We start from the raw sequence: 21,377 nt of genomic DNA on the forward strand, positions 1-21,377 counted from the left end.
GTAATGAATGAATTTTCATTTCAGGCAGAGTATGGTGTAAAGACAAAGACTCAGCTTATGGCTGAGAAGTCTGTTTTCAAGAGTCTTTTAATGACTGTCATCTCATCCAGTGCTGAACCAGATCTTCTTGACTCAGAGGATGATTTTGTAGTAAATATATGTCGTCATTTTGCCCTGATATTTCACGTTGATCATTCCTCTACCAGCACATCTACAACATCTACAGTTGGGGGTCCAACGCTTTCGTCAAATACAAGTATAGGTTCTAGGCCTAGAGGAAGTACAGGATCGAACCTTAGAGAGCTGGATCCCTTAATATTTTTAGATGCTTTGGTTGATGTGTTAGCAGATGAAAACAGGCTGCAAGCGAAGGCTGCTCTGAATGCATTAAACACATTTTCTGAATCCCTTCTATTCCTGGCTCGTTCAAGGCACAATGATGTGCTAATGTCAAGAGGAGGTCCTGCAACACCTATGATTGTCTCTAGCCCATCAATGAATCCTGTATATTCTCCACCACCTAGTGTTCGTGTCCCTATTTTTGAGCAACTTTTGCCCCGTCTATTGCATTTATGTTATGGAGTTACATGGCAAGCTCAAATGGGAGGTGTTGCAGGACTGGGGGCCTTGGTGGGGAAGGTCACTGTTGAGACTCTTTGTCACTTTCAAGTTAAAATCGTCCGAGGTTTGATATATGTCTTGAAAAGGCTTCCAATATATGCAAATAAGGAGCAGGAAGAAACAAGCCAGGTTTTAATGCAGGTGCTGCGTGTGGTGAACAATGTCGATGAAGCAAACAGTGAATCTCGGAGGCAGAGTTTCCATGGTGTTGTTGAATATCTTGCGTCAGAGCTGTTTAATGCAAATGCATCAATAAATGTGAGGAAAACAGTGCAGTCATGTTTAGCCTTGCTTGCTAGTCGGACGGGTAGTGAGGTGTCTGAATTGCTTGAGCCTTTGTATCAACCTTTACTTCAGCCCCTTATCATGCGTCCTCTTCGTTCAAAGACGGTTGATCAACAGGTAAACTTGGCTTGTCTATTTAATCCTTGAAGTGGTTTTATTTTATAACCCCTTCTTGTTGCATGCAGGTGGGAACAGTTACTGCGTTAAATTTCTGTTTGGCCTTAAGGCCGCCTCTCCTGAAGTTGACCCCAGAATTAGTTAGTTTCCTGCAAGAAGCATTGCATATTGCAGAGGCTGACGAGACTGTGTGGGTTGTGAAGTTTATGAATCCCAAAGTTGCTACATCTTTGAATAAGCTTCGCACAGCTTGCATAGAGTTACTTTGCACTGCAATGGCCTGGGCAGATTTCAAGACAGCAAATCATGCTGAATTGCGTTCAAAGATCATATCCATGTTCTTTAAGTCCCTGACATGTCGTACACCAGAAATTGTTGCTGTTGCTAAGGAAGGCCTGAGACAGGTACTTGTGCTCTTTCCTAGTCCGATCATGCCATTTGTGTCACTTGAGACTGATGTCTGGTTTGATATTGTGATGATTGATTGAGTTACATTGGATTAGGTGTACTTGTGAGTTTGTAACATTGATGCAGAGTACTAGAATATAGGTTTTTTCTATATTCTGTGTATGACATTGTGACTGCTGCATGGTGATATTTCTGTTTCCGACTTCTTTTTTTTTCTTCCGTTCAGTCACGAAACAGTTGTGTTTTTGTTATGCATGACCCTTAATTGTTCCATATTGATATTGTAATATGGTTGTGCACTGTAAAGAATTTTGTGAAGCTTTCTCTCTGTAACCATTGAATATACTGAAATTTGATCAATATGAATATCACTCTTCTGCTAATTTCGTTGCCAAGAAATTGTTTTAGTTTGCATAACCTGACTGTCAAGAAAACATACCTCTGATAGACCAGTCAAAAGTAGAGACACTTTTGCCCATGTATATAGGAGCGCTGGAAATATAATTACAAGTTATATCTTGATTTAATGATAGAAACGGTCTATATTATGTATAATGAATCAATGCTACTGTAGAAAGCATGAAAACATTTTGGGACTTCTTAGAACTTTAGAAGAACAATGGAAAATATTACACCTTTATTTATATGAATAAGAAGAAATTATATCGTTTTTGTTTATTAATAAAGGCGAGTACCAAATTTTGTAATGAAGAAAGGCCTTTAATTCAATGATTTTGTTAACTTGATCTACGTTAATATAACATCATTGTATACAATTATATAGTCTACTCCATTTTTATTTGCAAGGTTTCCTGTAAAGAGAGTTTTTGATTCTTCTTCGTTTTCTGGTTCTCCAATTTAAATGGCAGCGCCCGAGTATTCATAGAATTACATCTGTTGTTTGTACTATTTGCCTTATGAGGGTCATTGTAAGATGACGTAATTTCATCTACAATAGCCAAGACTAAATTTTGAGTTCATATAAGAGCTAATGCTTTCACACCTTTCGTCTCTGGTTAGCTAGTTATAGTTAGGTTTTCCTCTTGACTGATATAATTTGTGTGAATCAGTGTTAGAATTTAGATTCACCTGAATCAGGTCAGCATTATCTTTTGGTCATAGGATACCAAAATAACTGAGTTGAATTCTGTGTCTTGAATATTTATTTTCTTTTCAGAGCAATGTTTTCATTTGTGACATTGCTCATTGTATGTATGATCAAAAGTAGAATAGGATTAATGTCTCTGTTGAAAGGGGTTAGGCTTAAAACATTCGACTACCCTACCCTACCTTTTCGGTTGCTGGCCATGGTGGGGGTCTCTTTAGATGTTTAGGTGTAATATTACATTCCTCATATCCCTGTTCTTTTTCGATTTCATTTTTAGGTTATTCAGCAACAGAGGATGCCCAAAGAACTTCTCCAGACTAGCCTCAGACCCATCTTAGTCAACTTGGCATATACCAAAAATCTCAGTATGCCTTTGTTGCAAGGTCTTGCCCGCCTCCTTGAACTTTTATCTACCTGGTTTAATGTTACCCTTGGTGGTAAACTGTTGGAGCATCTTAAGAAATGGCTAGAGCCTGAAAAACTTGCACAGAGCCAGAAATCATGGAAGGCTGGTGAAGAACCAAAGATTGCTGCAGGTAAATGAAAGAATGTCTAATTCAAAGTTAATTTTCCTTATTATTCACTTTTTATTTTATTTTATTTTTATTTTTATTTTTTTTTAATAATATTTTATGATCAAATGTTTCTGTTTATTGCAGCTATTATCGAGCTGTTTCACCTTCTCCCCAGCGCTGCAGGAAAGTTCCTTGATGAGCTTGTAACTCTAACTATTGACTTGGAAGGAGCTCTCCCACCTGGACAATTCTACAGTGAGATTAATAGTCCGTACCGTCTTCCCCTTACAAAGTTTTTAAATCGCTACCCAACAGCTGCTGTTGAATACTTTCTTGCTCGATTGAGTCAGCCACAATATTTTAGACGGTAAATTTACTATGCTCACTTTGTTTGCTGATCTGTTGCTGGCTATTTATCTTGAATGATGAATCATTGCTGGTTTTTGTATGTAGGTTTATGTATATAATAAGGTCTGATGCTGGACATCCCCTAAGAGAGGAACTTGCAAAGTCACCTCAGAAAATAATAGCAAGTGCATTTCCCGAGTTTCTGCCAAAATCAGAGCAACCAACTGTTTCAGGATCTACTGCGACACCTTCCACTCAACCGGGTGATGAAGCCCATGCTGCTCCTCTTTCTGAAAGCTCTAGTGCACCTTCAATTACCACTGGTGGTTCATCAGATGCGTTCTTTCAGGGACTTGCTTTGATCAAAACTCTGGTCAAATTGATGCCCACTTGGCTGCAGAACAACCGTAATTTGTTTGATGCTCTTGTCTTAGTTTGGAAGTCACCTGCAAGAGTTGCGCGTTTGAATAAAGAGCAGGAGTTGAACCTGGTTCAAGTAAGTGTCTCTCTCTCTCTATCTATCTATCTATCTATCTATATATATATATATATATATATATATATATATATATATATATATATATATATATATATATAGGGGAGGGATCCGGTGAGAATAGGTCCATATGTGAGAATTCATACTTATATGAGAACTGATTTAAAATTTAGAACATATGAGTAAAAATTTAGAACATGTGAGTAAAATTTAGAACATGTGGATCAAACTAAAATTCTGAACATATGAGTAATAATTTAGAACATTTGTGTAAGTAATATGTTTAGAACATCTGATTTAAGAATTAGAACAAGTGATTAAAAATTTATAAAATTTGCTTTATGAAATTTAAACATATAAGTAAAATTTAGAACATCTGATTTAAGATTATGAACATGTGAATAAAAACTTAGAACAAATTGATATAGAATATAGAAAGTGTGAGTAAAGAATTTAGAACATACGTGTAAAAAAATAGAACATACGCTTTAAAATCTAGAACATATAATTAAAAAATCTTAGAACACAAATTTTAAAATTTAGAACATATAAGTTAAAACTTTGGAACAAGTTATTTAAAATTTATGACATCAAATTTAACTAATTTATGGTTAAGAACATGTGAATACTAAATTAGAACACCTAAGGAAAAGTTTAGAACATCAGATTTAAAATTTAGAACATACGAGTAAAAATTTAGAACATAAAGAGTGTTCTCACATAAGAAAAATTCTCACGAGAGCCTTCCCCTATATATATATATATGTATATGTTTATATTATTTATTTATTTATTTATTTATTTATTTATTTTTTTTTTGGGGGGGGGGGGGGGGATGTGCAGGACTGTAGGTGAGGGGTTTTGGTGTATTTGTGGTGTTATTATGTTGAAGTCTTTCTAATTTTCGTGCCTCTATCTTTAACCATGTGTGGAAGAAAGAAGAATAGGCTTTCATTTGTGTGGCAGCTGCTAGTTTTGTGGGGTGTGATAGCTTTTAATACTCATTATGTTTGGCTGAGCTTCTCTTCTTCTTAACTTGCATGGTTAGGAGTTTAGGCCATGGGAGCATCTGTCTCATTTTGTCATTATTCTGATAACTTTATGTTGCTAGCATAAGTTTTTTTAGTTTACGAGATGATTATTCTTAGAGCTGGATACAGCTAGTGCGCTTAGCAAAGTTACTGGTTTTCTAGTGGAATTGTTGCTGACAGTGGAATTTGTGGTCGGAAAGTATTCTGGGACAAGAACAGCTGTTTAAAGTCTTTTGGCCCGCTGAATTGCTTTAGAATTATTTTGTAACAAGGCGTTCTGGAATTCATGTGCAGGTCAAAGAAAGCAAATGGCTTGTGAAATGCTTCTTGAATTATTTGCGGCATGACAAGACTGAAGTGAACGTGCTATTTGATATTCTTTCCATATTTTTGTATCACTCACGCATTGATTATACTTTCTTGAAAGAATTTTATATCATTGAGGTGAGTTTGCTCCAATAAAGGGTGTCTTATTTTGATGAAGTATTGCACCCTCGTCTTTTTTTTTTGGAAAGTGAATGAAGTTTTTAGTCTACTAGATGATCCTGCTTCTCTTTGCAGCTGTTTTGTACTGTCTAAAGAAATTGATATCTTATTCCCTATTCTCTTTTCATCCTATGCTAATAATTAAGCTCTCTTCCAGGTTGCAGAGGGATATTCACCTGACTTGAAGAAAACACTTCTGTTACACTTTTTGGACATTTTCCAGTCAAAACAACTGAGTCATGAGCATGTGGTGGTGATAATGCAAATGCTTATTTTGCCGATGCTAGCCCATGCCTTCCAAAATGGTCAAAGCTGGGAGGTTGTTGATCCAAGCATCATTAAAACAATCGTTGATAAACTTCTTGATCCGCCTGAAGAGGTGATAGTCTATTCCTGGCTGGTTCCTAATGATGAATGTTGTATAAATTATACTGTTGCATTGTTACATAAGTAGTATTGTGATGTTAATTAAGAAGTTAGTTTCTTAAATAAAAAGGTCTATGTTGGGATCTTGTACAGGTTTCTGCTGAATATGATGAACCGTTACGCATAGAGCTTTTGCAGCTTGCCACATTGCTTCTGAAATATCTTCAAGGTGACCTTGTTCAGCATAGAAAAGAGCTTATTAAGTTCGGTTGGAATCATCTTAAACGTGAAGACAGTGCCAGTAAACAGTGGGCATTTGTGAATGTTTGTCACTTCTTAGAAGCTTATCAGGCCCCAGAGAAAATCATACTCCAGGTACACTAAAGTGATAATATTCTTGTTAGAGTTTTTAATAGTAGTGCAGTATTATTTTGTTCTTTGGCAGAATTTTGTCTTATTACAAGTTCATGCGTGATTGGGGTTTTTCTTTGGAAGTTCTTTTATTGTATTTATTTATTTAGTGGATACCTGAGTACAGTAGGTCTTGACTGAAAATCTAAACCCCCAATTTATCTTAATTTCTGTGGTTCTTTGAATGCCATTTTTTTTCCTGTGCTTTAATATCAGGTGTTTGTTGCTCTTCTGAGAACTTGCCAACCAGAGCATAAGATGTTGGTGAAGCAAGCATTGGATATATTAATGCCAGCATTACCACGAAGATTACCTCCTGGAGATAATCGTATGCCAATTTGGATACGATATACTAAGAAAATCCTTGTTGAAGAAGGCCACTCAATTCCTAATTTGATTCACATTTTCCAGCTCATTGTCCGTCATTCAGATCTTTTTTATGCCTGCAGAGCACAGTTTGTACCTCAAATGGTAAATTCTCTTAGTCGACTAGGCTTGCCCTACACAACGACTGCAGAGAATCGTCGTCTTGCTATTGAATTGGCTGGGTTAGTTGTGAATTGGGAGAGACAAAGGCAAAGTGAAATGAAGGCTGTGGCTGGGACTGATACTTCAACCCAAAATTCTGATGTATTAAGTTCTGGTATGGCTGGTGTCGATTCCAAACGTTCCACAGAGGGATCAACAGTTCCTGAGGATCCGAGTAAGCGTGTAAAGATTGAACCTGGAATCCAATCCTTTTCTGTTACATCTCCGCCAGGAGCAGCTTCCATTCCTAACATTGGAACCCCGGGGTCTGCTACTCAGGCAGATGAGGAGTTCAAGCCAAATGCTGCAATGGAAGAAATGATAATTAATTTTTTGATCAGGGTAAACCTTCTGTGACATGGCCTTACTGATGAATCCATGCATTATCTGATTCTTGTCACTGTCTATCTATGATTTGACTTATTTGGGTACCTCATTGTGCTTGCTACTCCTGGCCTATTTTATTTGTCATGATGACTCTTTTATACCATGCTTTGACACTTTAATTGATTCTTATAATTGCTGGTAGGTGACACTTTCAATTGGTTATCACTTTTTAATTAAAACTTATAAGTTATTCTTGTACAAAAATATTTAAACGGAGGCAAAAGTGAAAATTTAAAAAAGATGGAAGTGTAAGAATATTTTTGCTCTTATATTTGGAATGCCGATAAGGAAGGATCAATTCGAACGGAAGTTTGTTTGTTTTTTTTTTTTTTTTTTTTTTTTTTTTTTTTTTTTTTGGGTTTTGGATAGGGTGCTAGGATTAGCAAATTTAATACTGAATGCAGTAGTGTTTTCATTATATTTTGGAGACCTAGGAAACTTGAATGCAAATAGTATGAAGTATATGGTAAGTTCATGTCTGATCTTCTCCTATAAATTTATTATTGTTGGTGCCTTTTTGTAGGTTATTCTTCATACACCTTTCTATCTATTTGGAATTTGCGTTATATGTAAAGTGTGTTGTGGAATCTTTTTCCAATTGTGAACTTGGAGCTTTCACATTGATTCTTGACTGTGTTTGCTGACCATGAATCTATGTTTCTGGTCCTAGTGATGTGGTGTTAAGTTATCATATTCGAGAAAAGTAACAATGCAATGGATATGTATTTGTGTCTTAGTTAACTGTCTCGAATTACCTTCTCCAGGAAGCACCTTACTCTAAGAAAAGCTGTGGATTTTCTATTGTCTATCGTAATATAACGTTCGTGAATCTCATGATTATACAATGTTTTGGATCACAAAAGTTAGGGATTCATTCTTCTCACATGTTATCCTCAGTTGTCATACCATTGTCTTCTTGTTATTTTGTGAACCAGGTGGCCCTGGTAATAGAGCCCAAAGACAGGGAAGCAAGTTTAATGTACAAACAGGCTCTAGATCTACTCTCACAAGCTTTGGAAGTGTGGCCACATGCTAATGTGAAATTTAATTATCTCGAGAAGTTGCTCAGCAGTATTCAGCCATCTCAATCAAAAGATCCTTCCACTGCTCTTGCTCAGGGCTTGGATGTTATGAACAAAGTTTTGGAAAAGCAGGCACAATTGTTCATAAAAAATAACATCAGCCAGATATCTCAAGTAATATTGTTGTTACAGCCTTTTTCTCTGGTTTATTGTCATTATCACATTGTAACTCATTTTTTGTTGTGGTTGTTGTTGTTGTTGATATGTTACTTCAATTTGCTTCAGATTCTTGAACCATGCTTTAAATACAAGATGTTAGATGCCGGAAGGTCATTGTGCTCGTTGCTGAAGATTGTTTTTCTCACATTTCCCATGGATTCAACTAGCACTCCGTCTGAAGTGAAGATTTTGTACCAGAAAGTTCAAGAATTGATCGAGAAACAAATTGCCGCTGTCACTGCTCCTCAGACATCTGGAGATGATACAGTGGCCAGTTCAATCAGCTTTGTGCTTTTGGTCATTAAGACTTTGATGGAGGTGCAAAAGAACCTAGTTGATCCTTCCTTGTTGGTCCGAATACTTCAGCGCCTGGCACGTGATTTGGGATCACTTGCAGGTACTCAAGCTAGACAGGTATCTGTTTTTTTCCTATAACTTCCTCCCCTCTGAATCTATCTTTTATCTCTCACTCATTTGTGCAGTGCTTTTGATGTGCTATTGACTATTGATTATTTGGCCATACTCCATATATTAGCATTCATGCTGGTGATATGTTTTTTTCAATACAGGGTCAAAGACTGGATCCAGATTCAGTCACTTCATCTCGTCATGGTGCTGATGTAGGGGCTGTCATCTCTAATATTAAATTGGTCTTGAAACTTATTGGTGAACGGGTCATGCTTGTGCCAGATTTTAAAAGATCTATTACACAAATTCTGAATGCTCTTCTCTCAGAGAAGGTTACTGATGCAAGTGTACTACTTTGTATATTGGATGTGATAAAAGGGTGGATCGAGGATGACTTCAGTAAACCAACTGCATCTGGCACGATGACTAGTTTTCTTAATCCGAAAGATACGGTATCTTTTCTTCAGAAGCTTTCCCAAGTTGACAAACAGAATTTTTCCCCAAGTCAACTTGAAGAATGGGACCAGAAGTACCTGGAACTTCTTTATGGAATCTGTGCCGATTCAAATAGGTATGTATTTACCATCGGTTTTCAGTTTTCAGCAGGTAGCCAGGTAATTGGAACATATCTATTAATGATGTCATCCTTTGCAGATATCCTCTTCCCTTGCGGCAAGAAGTATTTCAGAAAGTAGAAAGGCAGTACATGCTTGGTTTGAGGGCAAAGGATCCTGAAACTAGAAAGAAGTACTTTTTGCTTTATCACGAATCTCTTGCAAAAACATTATTTGCTAGGTTGCATTACATCATTCAAATTCAGGACTGGGATGCTTTAAGTGATGTTTTTTGGCTTAAACAAGGCCTTGATCTTCTTCTTGCCCTGTTGGTAGAGGATCAGTCTATTACACTTGCTCCTAACACTGCAAGATTGCAGCCTCTTGTTACATCAAATAATAGTCCTGAAGGTTCTGCTATGCAGCACCAGGTTGCTGAAGTTCCAGATCCTGTTCCGCTGACATTTGAAGGGCTTATTAATAAGCATGCTCAGTTTCTAAATAAGATGAGCAGACTACAGGTCGGTCGCCCCTCCCCTACCAACTCTGTAGTATGTTTGCTGGAAGCTTATTTTTCTATAAAACTTGACATCCTTTAGCTTATATAGTTACAGGTGGAACCCTCATATTGGAACTTTCGCTATATCCTGTTTAGCTCTATGCCTACTGATTAGTTATTTTTTTTTGCACTTTATTGTGGCTATTAATCTAAATGCTTATCTGATGGGTTTCTGTGCCTCTGTGGCTATTAACCTTCACTAAGTTACTCATCGGCTTATATTCATTTACCTCTCTTGTTCTTTTTGACATTTAAGCCTTGACCTGGCTATAGGGGAGCCTTAGCCCCTTTTTCTGGCACCACTGAAGTCACTCAAATCATGCTTTGCCTCTTTATTGCAATATCTTCTCCCACCCTATTAGCCTTCCACTAACGGATTGAGGCCTTACCTATCACCTGGGCTGGAAATCCCTCCAATCACTAAACAATTTAAGTGCTGGCCTACCAGCTGACATCCCTTTTTTCATATCTTGTTCTTTCTTTCTCCTGTTTTCTTGGCTTATTTTTGTCTCTTTTATTCTGCTTCTGCTGCCTCAAGCAGCACTTCATGTGATTGGCCATTATTACTCTTTTATCCTTTCCTTTGGTACGTCTATTAATATGTTGTGAAAATAAAAGACAAAAGCTAAGCTTGATTTCCTCCTAATTTGGTCTAGTGAGGTCTTGAGAGGCCTACTATTATTATTCCTAATTAGTCAAAGACTGTTAGAAAATAGGTCTCTGACATTCTAAATTTTTTAATTTCCAAAATTTGAAAATTAATCAATAGTGGTTACATCAAAGTAGCAAAAACTTTACAGTATCATTGTATATACAAATGGCCGCGAAAATTGGCAAATACTACCTCCGTTCCCCTAATATTGCAACTACAATTTTAGGAAGTTTCACAAATATTGCAACATTACCATCTTTATTTTTCACTTTATCTCTCCTCATCTTTAATTCCATGTCTTCCCCCATTGTTGCGATTTTAGGGGGGAACAAGGAAGTATAACAATAGCCAAAATAACAGTAATAACAATAATAGTTAGCAGCAGCAGCAATAGTATCAGCAGAATCATAAGGAAAAAAAACACTGTTGAGATACAGCCATTTAGGATAATAATGGAAAAGGAAGCAGTGTAAGTTTACAAGAGCAACATCCATGTGAATCTGTGCCTGCACCCTGCTCGGTCCTTTTCTGTGTACCTAAACTCAAGATTTACAAGAAATTGTCTATGAAACAGAGTTTGTTACTGCTTAAACCAGAATATGGTAGCTATATATGCTTAGAGTGAAGTTAATTCAAATCTATCTTCTCTTGCAGGTGGCTGATCTTCTTGTGCCACTGAAAGAACTTGCTCACACAGATGCAAATGTTGCATATCATTTGTGGGTGTTGGTATTTCCTATAGTCTGGGTGAGCTTAAACAAAGATGAACAGGTTGCTCTGGCTAAGCCTATGATTGCTCTCTTATCTAAGGATTGTCACAAGAAACAACAAACACATAGGCCAAATGTTGTGCAAGCTCTTTTGGAAGGACTTCAGCTTAGCCATCCACAACCTCGGATGCCTAGTGAACTTATTAAATATATTGGAAAGACATACAATGCTTGGCATATTGCATTGGCCCTGCTAGAAAGTCATGTCATGCTGTTCATGAATGATACTAAGTGTTCTGAATGTCTTGCTGAGCTTTATCGTCTGCTTAATGAAGAGGACATGAGGTGTGGGTTATGGAAGAAGCGGTCTGTTACAGCTGAAACTAGAGCTGGGCTCTCACTTGTGCAACATGGCTACTGGCAGCGTGCTCAAAGCCTGTTTTATCAGGCTATGGTTAAGGCAACTCAAGGGACCTATAATAACACTGTTCCCAAGGCTGAGATGTGCCTATGGGAGGAGCAATGGCTTTATTGTGCTGGCCAACTTAGTCAATGGGAGGCCCTGGCAGATTTTGGGAAGTCCATTGAAAATTATGACATCTTACTCGATAGTTTATGGAAAGTTCCTGATTGGGCTTATATGAAAGATCATGTTATCCCTAATGCTCAAGTAGAAGAAACACCGAAGCTCAGAGTGATTCAGGCCTACTTTGCACTCCATGACAAAAATGTGAACGGTGTCGGAGATGCGGAAAATATTGTTGGGAAAGGTGTTGACCTTGCTTTAGAACAGTGGTGGCAATTGCCGGAAATGTCTGTGCATGCTAGGATACCCCTTCTGCAGCAATTCCAGCAGCTAGTTGAAGTTCAGGAATCTGCTAGAATTCTTGTAGATATTGCAAATGGAAACAAACATGCTGGGAACTCTTCTGGTGGTGGGCATGGGGGTATTTATGCAGATCTAAAAGATATTCTTGAGACTTGGAGATTGAGGACACCGAATGAATGGGATAACATGACAGTTTGGTATGATTTGTTGCAATGGAGAAATGAAATATACAATGCTGTCATAGATGCTTTTAAAGATTTTGGCTCAACCAATCCTCAACTTCATCACCTTGGCTATCGTGACAAAGCATGGAATGTCAATAAGCTTGCTCATATTTCTCGTAAACAAGGGCTTTATGATGTGTGTGTCACCATACTTGAAAAAATGTATGGTCACTCTACTATGGAGGTGCAGGTATGTGAAGTCATAACTGCTTTTGATGGCTTTGTAACTATTATTCATGGTGACCTTAATCTCTTAAGTCATTCCCCCTCCCCCCCCCCCCCCCTCTCCCTTCTCGCTTTCTCTTTTCGCCACCTCATTTTGCTCAAATATTGTGACTGTGTTATCTTTTTGCCTGTTACTGGTAACCCTAATGAAGGATCTTTGTACAAAATATGTTGGTCACTATATTTGTATTGAGTAAAAATCTCACAACCCCGCTCATTGAATGTAATGAAGTTCTCATGATTTTTGAGTCAGGAAGCATTGCCCAGTGATAGTACTTGGCCTAAATATATCCAAACTCATTTAATGACCTTCTTAAGTAGTCTTTCATTTAGGTTTTTGGGGATCTTGGGAGGAGAGAGCCCCCATGGTCCACGTATAATTAATGTAGATGATCTTGAAGGAATTGTGACTTACAATTCCTGTGTATTAAAGTTTATCCTCAACGTGGACTGTAAATGGCACTATTAGATAGGAGGGCTGCTGTCATCTTATTGACTTGCTTTTTTTTTTTTATGTATGCCTACAGGAGGCCTTTGTTAAAATCAGAGAACAAGCAAAAGCTTATCTTGAAATGAAGGGAGAAGTAACCAGTGGATTGAATTTGATCAATAGTACCAATCTTGAATATTTTCCAGTCAAGCACAAAGCAGAAATTTTTCGTCTGAAGGGAGACTTCTTATTAAAGCTAAATGATTGTGAAACTGCTAATCGGGAGTATTCGAATGCCATCAGTCTTTTCAAAAACCTGCCAAAAGGATGGATTAGTTGGGGAAATTATTGTGACATGGTATGATATCTATTATTGGCTTGTAATATGTATATTTTAGACATTGTTGCTTATTGTGTACAATTTTCTGCTCTTTACTTAGGCATATAAAGAAACACATGATGAAATATGGCTGGAGTATGCTGTTAGTTGTTTTCTTCAAGGTATCAAATTTGGTATACCCAACTCAAGAAGCTATCTAGCTCGTGTTCTTTACCTTCTCAGTTTTGATACCCCTAATGAACCTGCTGGAAGAGCATTTGACAAATATCTGGAGCAAATACCTCATTGGGTATGGCTTTCCTGGATTCCTCAATTGCTGCTTTCATTGCAGCGAACAGAAGCCCCCCACTGCAAGCTTGTCCTCCTAAAAATTGCCACAGTATATCCACAGGCAAGTTTCTGTGACCCTTTTAGATATAAAAGAAATAGAAATAATAATGTTTGAAAGGTCAAGAAGTTCTCCATGGCTGTGTAACTATTTTTCTTTGAATTTTAGGCTTTGTACTATTGGCTGCGCACATATTTACTTGAGCGCCGGGATGCTGCTAATAAATCCGAAATTGGGAGATTAGCAATGGCTCAGAACAGAATGCAGCAGAACCCTTCTGCTGGTGGTCCTAATTCACTTGGTTTGAATGATGGGGCTTCAAGAATGCAAAACCATGGTGTTATATCTTCAGAGAATCAGGTTCATCAGGTGTCTCAGTCTGGCAGTGGTATCAACTCTCATGATGGTGGAATTATAAGCGGTCAAGATTCAGAGAGATCCGCTGCTGGGGAAGGAGGCACTGCATCTGGTAGTGAATCGCATCTGCCACACAATTCGTCAAATATCAATGATGGTGGTCAGAATGCACTTAGGCGCAGTGGTGCTATGAGTTTGATGGCTTCTGCTGCCAGTGCGTTTGATGCTGCAAAGGATATAATGGAGGCTCTCAGGAGCAAGCATACTAATCTTGCCAGCGAGCTTGAGGTGCATAATTTTATGCTTTTATTATGTTTCTGTGGACACACTACATTCTTATTCATTAATCTGACATAATATGTGCTGCACTTAAAATGCCTCCCTATTATGACACATGTATATAAGGTTGTTAGCTTGCAACTTATTTCTGATTACTTTTCATTGTTTTCAGTATTCGTGATGTATTACTCATCACCTTTATTTTAACGCATCAACACTCATGGATAAACTTTATGTCATTTTGTGATATTTTGCCCATAATTCATGTCATTGGACTCTACCTATGATATAAAATTCTTTCATGTGATGCTGTACACCATTCCATGGCTTAATTCATGTGCTGTGATGAAGTTTGGAACTTAAAAGTCATGTATGTAGATGGTGTGGATGAGTGGGAAAGTAGCAGAGAGAGGATGAGATATTTTCATTTCATCAGTGATGATGCTCATAGGGTGCGTATGAGTGAGGACAAAATTTGCTGAGCTTGTGATGGTCTATGAACACAGTTGTTGGTCCTAGATGCACATTTTGTGACAATTGGCTCTACCCCAATTAAGGATTGGGGGGTTACACTGTCCCTGCCTGCATCATGGTTTATATAATGATGTGTTTCTCTTGCTTCCAAGCTCCTTTTTAATGTGCTCCTGGCTTTTGACATATTAGGTTTTCAAGGTATCTAATTTTGTTTTTGTTTATGTTTAATATACGATACATTTGGCAGATTTTGCTCACAGAGATTGGATCAAGGTTTGTCACTTTGCCAGAGGAGAGACTTCTAGCAGTAGTTAATGCTCTGCTTCATCGGTGCTATAAGTATCCCACTGCAACTACTGCAGAGGTTCCTCAGTCTCTTAGGAAGGAGCTTTCTGGTGTCTGTAGGGCTTGCTTCTCAGCTGATGCTGTAAACAAGCATGTAGAATTTGTGCGAGAGTACAAACAAGATTTTGAACGTGATCTTGATCCAGATAACGCTACTACCTTCCCAGGAACACTTTCTGAACTCACTGAGAGATTGAAGCATTGGAAAAATGTTCTGCAAAGCAACGTTGAAGACAGATTTCCTGCTGTGCTGAAGCTTGAAGAGGAAAGCAGGGTTTTACGTGATTTCCATGTTGTTGATGTTGAGGTTCCTGGGCAGTATTTTACTGATCAGGTATGGACAATGCTTATAAGAAATACAAGGCATGACCAAGCCAAGAATCAACTTTTTCTATATTAATTTCATTGTGCCAGTAATTTTTTTTGTCATAGTTTCCTCCTTTCCTTTTTTTCCCCTTAATTTGTGCATTGTTTTTTTTTTTTTTTTCCCTTCTTAATCTCTCAACTGATTCCTTTCCATAATCGTAGGAAATTGCACCTGATCATACAGTGAAGTTAGATCGGGTTGGCCCCGATATTCCAATTGTACGAAGGCATGGTAGTAGTTTCCGTCGCTTGACACTAATTGGATCAGATGGTTCACAGCGTCATTTTATTGTACAAACATCCCTAACTCCAAATGCTAGGAGTGATGAACGCATGCTTCAACTGTTCCGTGTGATGAATCGCATGTTCGATAAGCACAAGGAGTCTAGAAGGCGGCATATCTGCATCCATACCCCAATAATAATACCTGTTTGGTCTCAGGTGATTTATCTTCACCGGTTTATTTATTCTTATCTTATACGGAGTAGCAGTACTAATAAGTTGCTTGTGATTAAATCCTTAAGATACATTCTCTTGAAAGCTGCAAATGGCTGGCCTCCTTAATTTATGTCTGTGGGCCAACCTATCAGCATTGGCTTGTTAGGGATTTGTTCCTGAAACTTGTTGCTTCCATCATCTACCCTAACTTTAGTATTGTTTGCTTTGGATCAGGTTCGCATGGTAGAAGATGATTTGATGTACAGTACATTACTTGAGGTTTATGAGAACCATTGTGCAAGAAATGACCGTGAAGCTGATCTTCCCATCACCCTTTTTAAGGAGCAGCTCAACCCGGCTATGGCTGGTCAAATATCACCAGAAGCTATTGTTGATCTCCGCCTCCATGCTTATAATGAAGTAACAAGGAGCCGTGTGCCTGATAACATATTGTCACAATTCATATACAAGACATTGCTAAATGGAAACCATATGTGGGCTTTTAAGAAACAATTTGCAACCCAGTTGGCTCTCTCGTGTTTCATTTCATACATGCTGCAAATTGGGGGGCGGTCCCCTAACAAGATACTATTTGCTAAGAACACGGGCAAGATTTTTCAGACAGATTTCCACCCAGCATATGATGCTAATGGGATGGTTGAATTTAATGAGCCTGTGCCATTCCGTCTCACTAGAAATATGCAGGCTTTCTTTTCTCATTTTGGTGTGGAGGGGCTCATCATCTCTGCTATGTGTGCTGCATCTCAAGCTGTTACAACGCCAAAGGTAAGAAATCTACTCTCCATCTGTTTATATTATCACCAGGGAACTTTGAAAGAATATGCAGTGCATTTGTTTCACTTTCTTGTTTGTGTTTATTACTCGTAATAATATAGTGATGTACCTTTTTTTTATTTTTGAAAGAAATGAAGTGATGTACGTTGCTACAAAGGCATTGAGGAATTGTTTTTTTTTTTTTTTTAATTTTTTTCTTAAGGTAGGAGGATTTAATGTGTGGGGGGTGTGGGGTCAGCGGGATTAGTGGGCCAAAACATTCAGTCAGAGGTAAGACATCCTTCCAAATGCACAATGGAAATTCATTCCAGATGGGGTGGAAAACCTACCTAGGACCTTATCCCTAGAGGAAAAATAGTGGGTTTTTTTCTTATACATACATTAAAGGCATTGTCTCTTACACATCAATTGATATTAAAGGCTAAGGATCCAGCTATTTCTTAACATATTGGTGACGTTTTTACGCATATTTAGTTATTAAAGTCTATTATTGAACAGATAAATGCCGCAACAATTATGGAATAATAAAGAATTCAATAGTATTTAGCAGGATGACAAAGGAGATATTGTGTGCAACTATTATGCTATGGTAGATTTGATGCCTTTACTCAAAATAATGTGTAATATGCAGCAAAACCAGCATATGTGGCATCACTTGGCTATGTTTTTCCGTGATGAGCTGCTGTCCTGGTCTTGGAGAAGACCACTTGGAATGCCTTTGGCTCCCGTTCCTGGTGGTGGTCTAAGTCCAGCAGATTTCAAGCACAAGGTGACGACAAATGTCGAGCATGTTATTGGTCGCATCAATGTAATAGCACCCCAAAGTTTGTCTGATGAGGTAATGGGACAGGTTTTCATCCCCTTTTTTAAAAGATTTTTCGACATATACAAGAAGATACTGGACTGATATAGTTGAATGATAGATTATTTGCATGAGCATTTTATCTTTGTAAATATGATGGATTGGTTGTGAATATAAAGATGAGTTTGAAGCTAGGTAACATTCCTAGGAGAGTAGGTGTGTAACATTTCATACTTTCAGACACAGATGTTTTGCATATACATGCTCCATCCATCCCATTAAGGTATGCTAATGTGTTCCTATGTAGAAAGAAAAAAGAGACAAAAGAGCTCATTGCATATGCTAAAGCTTTCAGATTGAGGATAGTACTAAAATGTTTAAGATATGGAGATAGAATGTATTCCCTTTTCTTTTATACTAGTATATTCTTGGATGTAAGCTTATTCTCCCTACAACTTCCCTTACCGTACTTGTGTTCATAGCTGCATCTTTTAACCTGGAATCTCCATGACGTGTATCTCCTTATGCTCGTTGGGAAATCCCTCATTCCTTTGGTTGAGTTATTAAATTGTTCTTTTGTGCTGGATTGCAGGATGAGAATGCCATGGACCCCCCGCAGTCGGTTCAAAGAGGTGTGGCGGAGCTCGTTGAAGCTGCATTGAGCCCTCGAAATTTGTGCATGATGGACCCAACTTGGCATCCATGGTTTTAATCTTTGCACAATGTACAGTTTTGCTAAAATCTTGGACATGTTTGATATAGGCTCCTGCCAATTGTATATATCATGTACATATGTAGCTCTGTAGTTGAAATAGATGATGAGGAAGGCGAGTACTTGCAGAATTGCATGTTTAATTTATTCATCCGTCTGTATTAGTCCCCTTAATGTTGTATTATGATTTATGCACAGTAAAATTGATACTTGCCTATTTTGAGCTTAATTCTATTTATCTTGTGGTGCTCGTATTAAAAAAATCTTAATTGAAAGTCAGTACAAAATATGATAGAGCTGTAAAGCTCAAAATCTCTTCGAATCTCGTATTCATTTTGTTGATTTTGTTGCTCACTTCATATGTTAAGATAACAATTGGCCATTATCTGAAGATTGCCAATCATGTTTATTTTTTGAAAGTAATTATTCATTTTAATTTTAAAAAAATTTACATGCACATATACACAACCGATTGAATCAAATAAAGGGAAATTTTGTATTGTTTCATCTGATTGAAATTGAATACAGTACTATGGAGTAACCTTCATTCCATGATTCCTATCTACACAAATGTACTACTTCTATTTTAATTTATTTGCAACGATTTGATGTAAATAGAGAGGAAAAATGTCTAATCGTTGTAAATAATATAAAACGGAGGTAGTAGTTTTATTTAAAATTAATGACAAAAACAAGAAAACAAAAAAAAAAGGTGAATGATATACTTCCTACATTATCCCTCTTTTACTTCAATATGAACCACATATCACTCAGACTACTTACTCTTCACCACCTTCTTTCTTGCATACCACTTAATTAATTGCTCATTTCTTGTATTCGTTTATTTTATATCAATCAGAAAAATGGGGGTTTGCCATTTATCCCCTGATTCTATCTTACCATGGAAATTGCTTCAAAATTCCACCAAACAAACTCATTCAAATAACAGACTAACACCCACTTCACCATTAACAAAGATGATTAATCAACACAATCAAACTAAACTCTTGAGCATCAATCACTCTTCTTCTTCTTCTTCCCAGGTAACTACAACTAATTCTGGGTATTATTCAAATTCTACTGATATTGATTCTATTTTGTTATTTTGTGCTGAAAATGGTTATGTTGATGAAGCTCAGATGTTATGGGATGAAACCCTGAACAGTTCTTTCACTCCTAGTTTTCATTTAGTTTCATCTATTATTACTGCTTATGCAAAAACTGGCCATTTTGATCTTATTTCTGATATTTTGACTCAAATTAGATATAGAAGCTTTAGTTGGCTGCCACAGGTTTATGCTCTTGCAATCAAATCTTTCGGGGCCGGGGGGCGGCTTGATTGTATGGAACAGACATTGAATGATATGGTTTCAATGGGTTTTCGAGTCGATTCTGTAACTGGAAATGCTTATGTAGTTTATTACAGTATGTTTGGTTCTTTGGCAGAAATGGAATTTGCATATGGTAGGTGTAAGAAGTCTAGAATTCTCCTAGAAGAAGAAGGAATTCGCGGTGTTTCTATGGCGTATATTAAGGGGAATAAGTTTTATGCACTAGGGGAGTTCTTAAGGGATGTGGGTTTAGGCAGGAAGAATGTAGGAAATCTTTTGTGGAACCTTTTGTTGCTTTCTTATGCTGCTAGATTTAAGATGAAGAGTTTGCAAAAGGAATTTTTGGCTATGTTAGAAGCAGGATTTCGGCCTGATCTTACAACGTTTAACATCAGGGCATTGGCCTTTTCGAAGATGAATTTGTTTTGGGATCTTCATTTAAGCCTTGATCATATGAGGCATGAAAATGTTATTCCTGATCTTGTGACTTATGGTTGTTTGGTTGATGCTTATATGGATAAACGGATGGGAAGGAACTTGGATTTCGCTTTGAAGAAGATGATCAACTTAGATGAGGTTCCATCTGTTGCAACTGAATCGTTTGTGTTCGAGGCGATGGGAAAGGGTGAATTCCATATGAACTCAGAAGCCTTTATGGAGTTCAATAGGGATAAAAGATGGACTTACAGGAAGCTTATTGGAGTACATTTGAAGAAACAACATCGGAGTAACCAAATCTTCTGGAATTACTGATTGCACATGTAATTTCTATTACCAAAAATCAACTAGTATTAGTGCATTACCATCTTTCGTTTGATAACTATAGCTTGCATAGTTGGTATGCAAACTGTTTGTGTATAAAAGTTAACTTACCAAATCAACAACTATAATCTTCTTATACATACACTGTTTTACATCAAATCTTCTGGAATTACTGGCTGTGTAGTATAATACACGAAATCGGAGCGATTTAGGAGGTGTCGGGAGCTGGTGTTGGAATTTCAAGGAACACTACGGGATGAATCCTGCGATCATATAATATTGTGTGGACCCATATATGACCATTATCCGGCAACGTAAAGGCCCCATGAGAGCTTATAGCCAACATAAGAGGCATGTACGAAAACGAGTAAAATGACCATTAAAAAGCAAATTGGATGGTTCCACCCACCCAATTAAACTCTCGGAGGGTATTAGGGGCCATAGTAAACATCTCGGCAATTATTTTTTCCGGACGAAAAAAGGTCAAAAAAAATTACAAAATTAAACGCTATATAAATCACTGTTTTAGAGGAATTTTTGAGGTTTAGGGGCCCGGTGGCGAAAAGTATTGAGACCCTAAAGCTGTTAAAAACTGACCCGACCCGAGAACCTTACCTTAACTGACAATGATTTGAACCCAACCTGTACTCGAACAATGGGGAGGATTATAGCCTTCAATTTTGCCACTTTTCGCCATGAGGCCCCAAAAACTCAAAATTTCCTTAAAAAGCAAGGATTATAGCCTTCAATTATTAAATTTTTTTTTACCTTTTTTCGCCCTGAAATAAAAATTGTCAAGATGTTTAACATGGTCCCAAAAACCCTTCAAAAGCCTAATTGGGTTAATGGAACTATCTTATATACCCTTAAACGATCATTTTACCCGTTCACAACTTGAAGTGATTTAGTAATAAAATCAAGCCTACCACGGAAGTTTATGACAACATATAATGATCACATGTGGTTTCAAACGGAATTATATGACCTCGAGATGTATCCCTTAGGGTCTCAAGGCTTTTCGCCACCGGGCCTCAAAACCTCAAAATTTCCTCAAAAAGCGTGGATTATAGCCTTCAATTTTGTAATTTTTTGACCTTTTTTTTCCGGGA

The 21,377-nt window shown here is 37.5% G+C and overlaps 1 protein-coding gene and 1 pseudogene across 1 annotated transcript in view; both read left to right on the forward strand.

Moving 5' to 3' along the window:
* The window catches only part of LOC145601467 (uncharacterized), a 29,887-nt gene extending 11,483 nt beyond the window's left edge, over window positions 1–18,404 (forward strand). The window contains exons 14-35 of the mRNA XM_081657487.1: window positions 25–1,023; window positions 1,092–1,427; window positions 2,817–3,075; window positions 3,199–3,421; window positions 3,508–3,898; window positions 5,224–5,373; window positions 5,573–5,794; window positions 5,935–6,156; window positions 6,409–7,062; window positions 8,043–8,303; window positions 8,415–8,762; window positions 8,918–9,327; window positions 9,411–9,831; window positions 11,176–12,474; window positions 13,037–13,297; window positions 13,380–13,670; window positions 13,776–14,252; window positions 14,965–15,396; window positions 15,591–15,869; window positions 16,101–16,652; window positions 17,293–17,499; window positions 18,056–18,404. Of these exons, the coding sequence (XP_081513613.1) occupies window positions 25–1,023; window positions 1,092–1,427; window positions 2,817–3,075; window positions 3,199–3,421; window positions 3,508–3,898; window positions 5,224–5,373; window positions 5,573–5,794; window positions 5,935–6,156; window positions 6,409–7,062; window positions 8,043–8,303; window positions 8,415–8,762; window positions 8,918–9,327; window positions 9,411–9,831; window positions 11,176–12,474; window positions 13,037–13,297; window positions 13,380–13,670; window positions 13,776–14,252; window positions 14,965–15,396; window positions 15,591–15,869; window positions 16,101–16,652; window positions 17,293–17,499; window positions 18,056–18,175 (8,814 nt within the window). The 3' untranslated portion in view covers window positions 18,176–18,404. The remainder of the gene's footprint in view (window positions 1–24; window positions 1,024–1,091; window positions 1,428–2,816; window positions 3,076–3,198; window positions 3,422–3,507; window positions 3,899–5,223; window positions 5,374–5,572; window positions 5,795–5,934; window positions 6,157–6,408; window positions 7,063–8,042; window positions 8,304–8,414; window positions 8,763–8,917; window positions 9,328–9,410; window positions 9,832–11,175; window positions 12,475–13,036; window positions 13,298–13,379; window positions 13,671–13,775; window positions 14,253–14,964; window positions 15,397–15,590; window positions 15,870–16,100; window positions 16,653–17,292; window positions 17,500–18,055) is intronic.
* A 544-nt stretch (window positions 18,405–18,948) lies between these two features.
* LOC145601938 (pentatricopeptide repeat-containing protein At3g42630 pseudogene) lies at window positions 18,949–20,425 on the forward strand (annotated as a pseudogene).
* Window positions 20,426–21,377: the final 952 nt, after the last annotated feature.

Source organism: Chenopodium album, chromosome 21 (assembly GCF_948465745.1).
Source record: "Chenopodium album chromosome 21, dcCheAlbu1.1, whole genome shotgun sequence".
NCBI classification, from domain to species: Eukaryota; Viridiplantae; Streptophyta; class Magnoliopsida; order Caryophyllales; family Amaranthaceae; genus Chenopodium; species Chenopodium album.